The 12606-nt window shown below is 40.5% G+C and overlaps 1 protein-coding gene across 1 annotated transcript in view; it reads left to right on the forward strand.

The window, feature by feature from the left end:
• The first annotated feature begins 1985 nt into the window (after window positions 1-1985).
• Window positions 1986-12606, forward strand: part of ntsr1 (neurotensin receptor 1 (high affinity)) — a 49674-nt gene continuing 39053 nt past the window's right edge. The window contains exon 1 of the mRNA XM_020089022.2: window positions 1986-3187. Within this exon, the coding sequence (XP_019944581.1) occupies window positions 2519-3187 (669 nt within the window). The 5' untranslated portion in view covers window positions 1986-2518. The remainder of the gene's footprint in view (window positions 3188-12606) is intronic.

The raw sequence follows: 12606 nt of genomic DNA on the forward strand, positions 1-12606 counted from the left end.
CAGTTAATCCAGGCAAAATAAATACAATTAGTCATTACAGTTACTTTACTTTTAATACAGCTGTTTGTTGAAAGGGGCAGCACGTCTCATGTGTTGGGAAGTGGAATGTATATCGAAGCCAATTTTAAGTTGTTTGTTTTTTGCTTGCAATGATTTGTTTCTGAAAAAAGTTGCTATTTTTTTTTTAGTCTGTAGTTTAGGCACATTTAGTTTCCCCTTTCATTCCTTTCAGATGTCTACATTAACTGTATATTTTCTGGGTCAGGCTTGTTTGCTTTAAGCTGCAAAAGGAAATTACTACAAATGAGGAATTCAGATCAGATAGCAGAGCTTCAGTGTTTCGGTCAAAGGGACGATGTGTCTTACATTGCTACTGTCAGGTTAAAATAAATAAATAAAGGAATTTAAATTGTTAGTCTCACGGTCCAATTATATTTGTGGGACTGCCTAAGCCAAGTGCCAGCTGTGTAATTCATTCATGTTTTTTCTGGACTGTTATATTTGTAACCCTGTTACAAACACTGGTACATGACTGAAATATAACATGTATATTCTTCAAACATGGCAAAATTACATTAAAGTGGTGCACCCTCAACTTTTAATACTGTATGTACTGTACTTCCATGTTGAGTGACTTTGGTAAGAAGTCAATTGCTGATTTTAAATGTGTATCCAGTGTCAAAGTTTTATCTGGTGACAATTATGTGGTGCATTATAGAGTAAAATTAGAGACATGAGCAAAGTATGATTATGTATAAATATGTATATATATGTCTATCCAAATAATCACTGAAGGTTGAAAGTCACATTTTCTTTTGTGGCCAAAATATGACAATTTCCAGATAAATACAGTCAAATTTGTCTTTAGCTTATAAATCTCAAAATATTTGTAAAATGTTGACATTTGACATGAAATGTTGAAATAGTGACATGGACAAATGAGCAGAGCCGTATATTTCACAAACAAGGATAATAGAAAAATATGAGGAGAACAAACACATTATCCAGATTCAAAAAAACACTGGTAAAGCTGCTCAAGGCAGGAAGTAAAGCTGGAAAAACTCACTGATTGTTTTTAGAGTAAAATGTCTGATCGGCAAGAGTGGATCCGACTATAAATCAATCTGTGCTTCCATAACATTGATGGATTAGTTCCATGTACTCTCCTTGTATGACAGTCAGTCTTATTCTTTCAGGTGCAGCCCCGGCAGGTTCAAGCTCTTCTGGGAGCAAAAGTAATCACCCGCAGGGAACAAGTAACTCACACAAGCAAAGAACCCTAGATCAATGCAAGCAGTCTGTGGCACTGGGAGCACATTGCTGCTACGTGTCAGGTTGGTTACGTTCGGCTCCAGCAGCTGACAAGGGTTTATTATTCCCTCTGATGAGATCTATATCTTTAATAAAGACACTCATCAGAGCTGGTGAAAAGATTTTGCTGGTCTCTGAAGACCCTCGTCCTCCTCGTAGACTCAAACAATCCACACCAGCTCCTCTATGAACGGTGGTTTCAAAAGCACTGCTTGATCAGTGGGCGGCACAATTATACGGTTTAAACTCTTATCTCTTATCCTACAGGTTAGCCGCTCAGCATAATACATCATGGTGATTTACGAGAAGTGAATTAGCTGTGTGGGACTGAAAATGCAGATTTACACCTGAAGTTACCCTGGTAACCGCAAATCCTGCTTTGTAGTACAGGCCCCTGATGTTCCGCTGCAAATATAACGTGAGCAAGACATGTCTTCTGTGACTCATGCTAACCATATAAGTCCGGTTGATGTGACTCCTTCATGAATCCTGTGTACCTCTTATTTACCCAGATACAAATGTAAAGACATACGTAGCAGTAGACCACAGAGTAAATAACAATTAAGATTTATTCATCAGAATTAGCCAGTTATGTTCATTCTAAACCTTACGTGGTTCAGAGGAGAATCTCATCATCATCATCATCATCACATTCATTGATCTCGTTTTTATTTGTGGATCCTAAAACACACGTTTGCCATGGAAATGGACAGTTATACTACAGCATGTAAACAAATACATACTCTGTCTGCCCAGTGACAATACTTCTCCATACTGACACTGGAACATCAGCACTGAAGACACTGTAGCCTTGGGCACGAGTTATTATACTGTACTGTACTGTAGTCTCCAGCTGTCACTGAAAATCATTTCTCTATATGCACTTCTGCATTTGTGGCGGGGGAGGAGGAGGAAGTGGACAGAGGGAGAGGGACAGATGTTCGATTTGTTGGACATCGTTATTCTTGGTTTCCAAGGTAAAACATGAAGGGACAAAATGACAAGGGCTCCACTCACTGAATGGCTGGACGTCATCGAAGCAGCGCCAATAGCGAGCACGCCTCCTGTCGTGCCAAGTATTAAAGCTGCTCTCCTCCGACTTCCAGACACTGAACCCGTTTCACTCCTGTTGATGACCCAGTGAAAATCGTCAGATGCCTACTCCTTCATATTTTCAGTTCCTACGCTTCCACACATAAAGGCTCAGATGGATTTAAACTTCACGCTCCCGGAGCGCGATCTGGCCGGCTGGGGCGCGCTGGCGCACAGACTCTTTGGGAATATTTCACTGTCTCGATTTGACAACAGCTCCAACGCTTCCAAAACGGAGGAGGAAGATCTGGAAGTAAACACGGACGTTTACTCCAAGGTGATAGTCACTGTTCTCTACGTAGCTCTGTTCACTGTGGGCTCTCTGGGGAACTCCATCACCCTGTACACACTGCTGACCAAAAAGACCCTGCAGAACCTCCAGAGCACCGTGCACTACCACCTGGCCAGCCTCGCCGTGTCCGACCTGCTGATCCTCGTCCTCTCCATGCCCATCGAGCTCTATAACTTCATATGGTTCCATCACCCGTGGGTATTCGGGGACGCGGTGTGCAGGGGCTACTACTTCCTCCGGGACAGCTGCTCCTACGCCACCGCGCTAAACATCGCAAGTCTGAGCGTGGAGCGCTACATGGCCATCTGCCATCCGTTCAAAGCCAAGAGCATCATGTCCCGCAGCCGCACCAAGAAGCTGATCAGCGCCATGTGGCTCGCATCCTTCGCGCTCGCCACACCGATGCTGTTCACCATGGGCCAGGTGATGCGTAAAGGCGAGAAGATATGCACCGCTATCGTCTCCCTTCTCACCATGAAGTCTGTTCTGCAGGTGAGTGGAGGAAAGTCATATCTCTAGTTTGTTTCGAGGTTTTACGCACACGTCTCCTCGGCTGCTCTTTACGCACCAATACGGTTTCAGGTGTAAAATGTTAAGGCTCTGGGGGTCTCCAGCCACAACAAGTAGGCAGGTAGGAGTTGGTGAAAGTGGTTTTCCACTTGTGTTTTAGTGCCTCATAGGCGTTTATGCAGCTTTAAGCGTGAAATTTGTCTCCACAACTCGATTTTTGCGCATGGACATCTGTTGATTTTCATCGGTAACTATTAAAATAAACCAAATCTAATTCTGCGCACACCTAACGTTGATTTGATTAAGTTTTGTAAGCTTTAATTCGGTGTATTAACATAAATCAAACCAGCGAACTATGAGTAATTCCGTTTCATTTCAACTCCATTTCTTCCAACAAATGAACGAGGTAGACTCCCTTAATTATTCAGACAACATGCTGAACGCATAGGAAACGATCTGGGTTTTTAATATAATAAAACCACTGAAACCAAAGGGAAAACATCAGGGACTGACGCGAAGAGTGCGCAAAGTTCCAGCTGCAGGCAGGGCGCCACAGGTGGGAGGTTTTCTGAAAGGAACTGGTTCCTTTTTATATGAGGTGCAGGTAGAGATGAATACTCAGTAATCCGTTTCTGTATTTAGATACAATGAATATGTATATTAAGCTATCTTTCAAGAAAAAAAAAAGATTTGATGGTTTCAGCTCCTTGAATTTGTTCATTGGTTTATTACCTTGTGGTAAAAGTGAATATCTTTGGGTCACTTGGTTTTACAGTCCTCTCTGACGCCAGTTTATGTTCCCCTCTCACACTTGATGTGAGTGTATTTCCAGATCCTCTTCTATCCCTCTGGATGAAATACATTAAACGAAAAAAGAGGCCTATTTCCTAAGTTGTGACTCTGCTTCCATATCCAAACAAAGGTGGCAGCCAGAAATAACATGCAGTTAACTATCTCAATTTATAATTAGTGTAGTGCTTGTTCTTAATTCTAGTTCTCTTGTCCTGTGTTAAAGCTCTGGAGCGACTTCAGAATTATCCCTTGTCATTAGTGAGTCCTCCTCAAACAGTTTTACAATACAAACAATATAATGTCACTTTTTTTTTTAACAGTCTATGGTGACGAGTGATGTTGTTCATATACCTGGATAATCTTCAGTGAAGATTTTATCATCAATGTTTAGTCATTTAAATTAAACACAACTTTGAAAGTTTTACTTAGCTGGTGTTTTTTTCATACATTGCATTTTGGCTATTTCAGATGTCTGTTAAGCGACCAAGTTCACAACTTTTCAAAATAAAACCTCTGCAATTTCACTCTGCCATATTAACTGCAAGAGCAATGAAGCAATGTTGTGCTTTTACTTTGAAGACAACTTGCTAAAGAGGAAGTGATTATATGAATGTTGTTGCCATAATTGAGATCAGCACCTGCAACTCCCTTGAATGTCTGTCAGTCCAATATGGGGAAATAAAAATAGTCCAATTATCCAAATAATCTTGCACTGATTCTGACCCATATTCCGATCAGTGCTGTTTATCCACAGATGTAGCAGACGTGTTCAACTCGGTCCTCAGACTGAAGGAACACTGCCCCACCCCCACTGACACTGCACTTTCTATAGCAATTTACCATACACATGCCAAGTGTGAGGCCGAACAGATGAATGGTTCACGAAATGTGTTCCACATTCAGACAGACGGATGAGACTAAGTGTTCACAATCAGGTTTATATAGGTGTACACTGATTGAAAATAAAGTCATCTCTTCAATCTGTATGATTTTATTTCTCTTGGACGATAATATTCATCTTTTCTCTTGCATCATTTTATTATATATTATGTTAAAAAATGTATGATTTTTCATTTCTGCCTGAAGTATTAATAGAAACATTTGCACCTTGACAAAAGTGTTGAATCGCGTCACTGTGCAGCAGAATGATTCATTTTTCATCCAGATGTTTGCAAGAGTGAGAGTATTTGGAAATGTTGATAAATGACCTTCTGGGTGGTTTATAGATGCAATTTATTTTCCTAGAAAACCTTGTGGCTCTGTAACGTGAATAATAATGATTATACATGAGAGACACAAACAATTGTGATTCACAAGAATCCCAACTAAAAGGTATGCATCCTTAGAGAAAATAATCAGTAATAAAATCATCATTATGTGGATGTTGCAGACAAACGCTTGCTGTTTGTCTGCAACTATTTCATAGTGTGATTCCAGAGACTTGGTATCTCAAAGAAAATGTGATTCTTCAAACAACTTAAAGGTGCATTACCACCACCTTCTGAAGTGGAGTCTGGAAAACTTGTGTGATAAAATGCGACTTCAGAGGAAAAACCAACATGGAGGAGGACTGAGGTGCGTGTGTTCTGTTTTACAGCAAAAAAGAGACAAAGCTATGGATGTAGTCATGGCTGAGAAGGCGGAATTGTTTATAGATTTTGCAGAGCGAGCTGGAGGATGATTTGGAAATGTATTGTTGTTTTGAATCACAGTTGTACAAGTTTGGGACATTTGGTTGGAGATGCTTCCCGGGCAGCTGACTCTCATTAGCTATTGCGATTTTCTGTTGGAGAAGATTCGAGATTGGGGAGGTTGCATCTCAATTGGTAGCATGAAAAACATTTTTAAACCCCTCAGGATCATTTGGGCAGATAATTGGCACCGATTTTTTCCCCTTGATTGTCGGAAGGGGTAAATCAATTGAAAATTTGAGAGAGTTGCATAATACTCTGAGCTCATCGGCCCTCTCTGACAAAAAAAGGCTATATTTTATAGGCTGTCCCCAGTGCTCCCCAAGACAAATGGTGTAGCTGTGAAAGTCGCAGTTGGTATGAATGATCAGGCCAATCTCCCCAGCTTTGTTTACAATGCACATACTTGACATAGACTGAGAAGGTGATCAGAGTCCTCGGTGTTGTGACTTGCGCTCTCTGAAATTAGAAATGATTATGTGAGCTGGACTGTAAAAAGCAAAAGGGAATGTAGCATTACCTGGTGTGGAAAGTATCTGTGACGGCCTTTTATGTAATCATCACAACCCCCATCATCAGCAGCAGAGTCCACCATGCCTGGAGTTACTCTCCCCTTCTTTGTCCCTGTGCGTCTCTTCTTTTGTCCATCCATCGCTCATACATGACAATGCCTAATTGAAACAGTGCCAAGGTTAACAATACTTATCTTTCAATGCCTCTTTTGAGAATATTGGCATTTGTGAGCCCAGGTGGAAACATTTTCCCGTACTAGAGGTCTTCGCCTACAGAAATGCCATAAGCCTGTTATTTTATCCTCTTAATGTTAAGATGAGAACAATAAATAAATCACAGCAGAGTCTGGAGGTAGCGGACGGAGAGAGGAAATCGCTCCTGCAACAATGTGTGTGTGTGTGTTTGTGTGTGTGTTTGTGTGTGTCTGTGCATAAACTGGTTCAGGAGGTGACCTGCTGTTGTGGAGGGTCCCCATGCACTTGCTGCTTTGACAACGGGGAGTGACACTACATAGAGAGATGTGTGTGTGTGTGTGTGTGTGTGTGTTTACGTGTGACAGTCAATCTCAAAGGGAAATATACAGCATGGAAACATCTGAAAACTATTTCGACCTCTGAGAACCTTCAAGGGCAGAGTCTCAGGGGTTACAAAAGTGTTACTCTTTCAAATTCTTTCAGTTCAAAGTGACTGCCCACATAAATGCAGCTTGACTGACTAATCCTACCTGAGCAGACACGCATCAGTCCGGCAGTGAGTTACCCAACATGTGAAAAAGTTCCTCTAAAGGTACAGTCCATATACCTACCATGGAAAAACCAGTCTGTTGGCTGCTCGTATGCACATTAGCTCTGTAAGTAACATACCATGTGCTGTGACTAACAACATCACCTGCTGTTATGGGTCATCGGTGACAGCACATGCTTTTTCCACACATTGTAAGGTGGTGACACACATATGATGTGTCCCTCAGCTGAAACGTCTGGCTCTTATCTCCCACCCAGAGTGAGGTGGTGCCAAGTGCAACACAACTGTCTTTGTGAAGCAGCAGCCACAATGTTTAAACAGCAAATGCACGTGTGTCCCTCTGAGAGCCGAGACGTGGTCATGTGCATTTCTTTATTTTCAACGTGTTTCTATTTCTGACATCTCACATTGATACACAGCAAAGAGTCATGACAGTTAATGCAGTAATCTATGGTCTCTCTATTAAATATGGAGACCATATTTATGTTGATCCTACCTTTGACTGATCAGCTCAAGAAGTCGCACACACACACACACACACACACACACACACACACAGAATGAGGGCGAGGAGCTGAGGGACTTAATTTGAAAGAGGATTTGGGTTTAATTCTTCAAAGTAGAAGGATTTAAGTGACTAAATGTGGAGTTAACTCTATGCAGTGGACAGTCAGACGTTTCCAGTACATTTACAGTTTATATGATGTGGGTTTATCCTGCTGCGACTGTGTGGACTTTCTTTGGGCTTGTGTACATGTGAGCCTGACTGGAGCTGTTGCACTGAGTGCTCTGCTGCTGTGCAGGAGTCTCCACTGGGGTTGCACAGGGCCCTGATGTTTGTGCATCAGAATGAGTCCGAGCTCATCCAGGGCAGAAATATGATATTACTGAGCAAATTTGTTGACATGTTGCTTTTGTTATGTCCTACAGACCACTTGCCTTTTCTCCCTACCATCATTTTTTGTCTTTCACCATCTTATAACTGCACTGTAAAAAGTGCGACCAAGTGTTGCATAGAAAATTATGGAAACAAAGTGATATGTGATATTATTGAGTAGATTTTAAGTGCTACAAATTAAATTAAAAAGTATTGAATAAATTAACCGAATTTAAACCAAAACATTTGTAGGATTTGGTGAATCACGATCAATTTCTCAAGGAAAGCATATTTACATTTACTAATGATCTGGGTCAAATCAATTTAGATTTACAAATGTTTGGGTTGAACTTAATGTTTACCCTTTATTGGAAGTTGATTTAGAGTCACTAATAATCTGGGCTAAATATTTTAGCACATTGTTGCTAAATTCAACACATTTACAGTGATATTCTTATTTATCTCTACATTCAATACTTGTTTTTGGTGCAACGGTTCACTATGTTCCATCAACAGATCCCAATGACAAAAAGAATAGCAAGAACAACTGCATTTATTTGTTCAATTGTGTCCAGCCAACAAAAATAACAGGAGCTAAACAAAACAATGGCAAATCAATGTTTGGGGAGTTGTTAATGCATAAACTAGGTGTTTTTATATCTTACTTATTTCACTTGTATGATAAATATGATATCAGTATTTCTGCAGCTTTCATTTCAACTTTTGAAAAATGTGTGATTTGAACACCACTGACCATAAAGCTGTCCCGCCTTATTTCTAGTCAGTAAATATGAATTAATCCCAGTAACACTTTTATCAGTGAGCCATTCTCTCTGCATAGATCAACTGCTTGCTCAGTGATACAAACAGCTTGGAGAATTAGAGGAAATCCATGTTCTGTCAGTATCAGTGGGATTATTCATGTTTCCTTTAAACAACTGTAAGAAATTAAGAATTCCGACGTCTTTGATGTCATAATGCTAAAGTAGCATATTTACCAGTGTTGTCAGTGATGAAACCAGTGGTTACTATGATTATATAAACTGAAATATTGCTATTCTGTTAATTAAAATTGAACCTATAAAATATCATTATTCATTAATTTCATTATTTCATCCCTTTGATATTTGCAGTTGTGAGAGGACTTTAGAAATATACAGACGTAATCAATGTTTAAAAAATATATTTTCCCAACGGATCCAAAGATTTTGATGCTTTGTGGCAGACAAAAAAAACAATATTATAAATAATAGGCAAATTACTCCTCCATCGGACTAGAAGCAAAAAAGGTTTCAGAAAAAAATACAAGCAGTACATATAAATACTATAAAATAATATTTATATGCCAACATACTCTGGTAACATGCAGACATTTATAAGTATAATGCTTACCATTTTATCTTAGCATGTTAGCATGCCAGTGTCTGCTAAATAGCACTTGACACAATGGTGCTAGATGACAAGTTCATTAATGTCTGTACCACATTTCATAGCAATTTATGCTATAGTAGAATTTCAGTCGAATATCATGACAGATCTATGGATGGAACCCTATTATACTGTTTTAACTTTCACCTCTATAAACCCGACCTGCTGCATCATATACACATATACATTCTACAGCACATTCAGCCAAATGACCCCTGAGGCTGAGTCTATACTCTCACACGCAATCACATACTGCAGCTTCAAACGTTCTCCACTAGCGCAGCAGCTCAGCAGGTGAAATGACAATTGATGGGTCTTTATTTGTGCACGTGTTCGTGTACATGTTCATGTTTGTGTGTGTGTGCGTACACACTGTAGACTAGTGATAGCTTTTCAATGTGTGCATAGAAGTTCTGATCTGACTTTGAAATCTAGCTACAATGTTTCTGACAATTATAGCAGAAGCAAATCCTTCATTAGCTGATAGCGGCTCTGGTAGGAGATGGGAACTTGACTTCACCCACCCTGCATCAGGCCTGAGGTCCAAGGCAAGTCAGTGCAATCACATGACCAAAGGAAAAAGCTGCACAATGTGATAACAACAGGCTCCTGCTCCTGTTCATTTTCCCTGCGGCTGCTGGAGGAATTAAGCGTTTCCCTACACAACTGGGGGAGATTCAGGTTCTGTCATTACATCCTATGTACTGAGTTCTCTCCAGGGAATGTGACTTCACAGCCTAACCCTGCTTGAAGGCGTTAGCATCATGTCTCCTGATTGATTTTGTGTCTTTTTTAACCCTTGTCTGTTAGCATTGATGGTTACATGCACTGTGACAGACCTTATGCATATCAATAGAACCAAAAGCTTAAAGGAGAACAACAAGCTGTTTGTTTCTTGCCTTGTTTATAAGAGGGACTTCAGAACAGGTCTTTTATTTATGTCTGCACAACGAGCTGTGAGTCTGTATATGCAACGTGAGACTCAAAACAACCGCTATGAAAGAGAAGGTGTCTCATCAGACCACCTGCCTTGCTGATGCACAGTTCAGCAAAGTTGAGCATTCTCCGTCCAATCCTCACTACCAGAATGCAGTTGGAGCCACAATTCAACACAATGTTGATCAATAAATACAACAGTAATATAAAACTGCCCGCTGTGCTTAAGTAAATGATCAAACTGTGCACACCGGGAGACCTCAGCTTGATGGAACTCTGAGAAGTGTTTTCGTTTTTCGAAACTTGCAGCATTGTAAATGATGCTTTGTGTCGTCTTGGTTCCTTTTATAATGCACATGGGAACAAAGAACAAGAAGTGGTGGTGAAAACAACGACTGGTCACATCATTTATGAACTTTTGGGGGAACTTTGCCCTCTTAGTCATCCGTGTGAAACACAGTGGCCATTGAGCAGTACGAGAGCCGGTCTACACACATTCGCCGGCAGTATATGGATTAAACAATTGTGTGGTTGCTAAGCTCTACCACAAGAACTGCCCAGTGAGTAAATAATTGTTTTGGGAACTTGAAACAACCCTTGACGTCTCCTGAAACTCAATGTAGTAAACTCAACTCTTTGATGTGACAGTCAGGACTCTCGGTTTAAACATCTTTCCTGGCTATAGCAGAGCTGCTAATCCTGTGATTGTTTTCCTCTTCAAAGTAGCCGTCCAGGCCTTGTTGGATCAGAGGTGGAACGGAGCCTCTGTTGTGTTTCCACCCTCACAGCAGCAGTAGCTGAAATAAGTGATAAATGGAATTTTGGCCTCACAGGGAAACAAAAAATCTCCACCGTCCTGCTCGACAGCAACAGAGCACATTCACTGAAGCTTCTGAGTTTATTATATTTTTAGAGGACGTCTTTTCAGCAACATGGTTCCAGTACTAGTGTACGAAACATACTGATCCTTCACTTCACACAGTGTTCACGCTTGTTCTTTCAAATCTAAAATGGCTGATGGGATTAAATGTGATTTTTTTCAATGCATTATTGTTGCGGCTTTACTGTAAAGTTCTTAAATATAATCATATTCCTATTTTGATAGTTTACAACTTTATCCTGCTACAGCAAAAATACACTTCCTAGCTATGAGAAATGGTGATTAAAAGGCTGCAAATGTTAGCCTGATTTAGCCTTAATTTGTCAATAGCATGGTACATAGTGTTTAGGTGAGTTTTACTTTGAGTGTTTAGTGGAGGTTTACAAAAAATGATTAGAATTAGTGTGAACATCTAAATAGATTATTAATTCCTGTATTTGTTTCTAATGCACGACAGACACATAAATGAGAAGACAAATATCTCCCGATGGAAAAGTGGCGTCATACACATAGAAGACTCTGATGTCAGGGGAGTTTGTGGAGCTGATGACGGTGTCGGGGTGCTGTAAACATGATCACGTGATCTCTGCAGCGGAGTTAGCAGTCTGCTGCACCTGGCTGCTCCGTCTCTCACCTAAATAATGCAGAGGATTTGCTGCTGCCGTGCTGAAAAACCCCTGCTGTGTTGTGCATGTGTGAAAGGTAAACTCTGGGTAAACTCCGTGGCCAATTCTCTGGAATTTACCCATAGGTCGAGGCTTAAAACTGATCTGGAGCCAGAACCATTGTACGGATGGATCACAGTTTTCAGTGGCTCGTCTGCTCACCCACTGGAACCTGCATGTTATTCATAAACGACTTCAGTACTACAGAGATTGATTGGTGCTCCACTGCTCTGTGCATGTAACAGACGACACCAGACAGTAGCCAGATGTGTTCTTCAATTGTTTCAGTTCGAAATAATACACCAAGTGACACGCCGCGTGTAGCCTGAGCAGAGACGTGGGTCTAAACAATGTCAGCGTGATCCAAACATTTGGATAATCCCCTGCTGAAACTTAGATAGATGTTTATTTGGATATGAGCAATGGGGTCAGTTATGGGACAATTATGGGAGCAGTGTGTCAGAGGAGAAGATAAATAGGCTCTCTACTGTTTGAGCAAAGCATTCAAACACTAACTGGCTACAGTTGTTATTTAATTTAATGTTGGAATAAAATGATCAAATCATGGACATATATCCCAAATCGTATAATTCATCAGCATTTTAAAAAGATATTGTCAATGTCAATTATGCACTTTTTGCTTTTTACCTCATCAGCCCTTTACAGCTGCCCGCCATTAATCTTTGTGAATATACTTGTGGAACATGGCTGTTCCCTTTATTTTCATCAATCCTCTCGTGTAACCCAGAAATTGATTTATTGTGCCATCATGGAGGATATTACACAGCTCCTTTTTTCTGCCTCGAGGAGAGAGGAGGAGGTACAAGGAGGCTTGAGAGATAGAATCTTCTTTTTTTCTGACACAGGATCTGTGT

The sequence above is a fragment of the Paralichthys olivaceus genome, chromosome 6 (assembly GCF_024713975.1).
Source record: "Paralichthys olivaceus isolate ysfri-2021 chromosome 6, ASM2471397v2, whole genome shotgun sequence".
In the NCBI taxonomy this organism is placed as follows: domain Eukaryota; kingdom Metazoa; phylum Chordata; class Actinopteri; order Pleuronectiformes; family Paralichthyidae; genus Paralichthys; species Paralichthys olivaceus.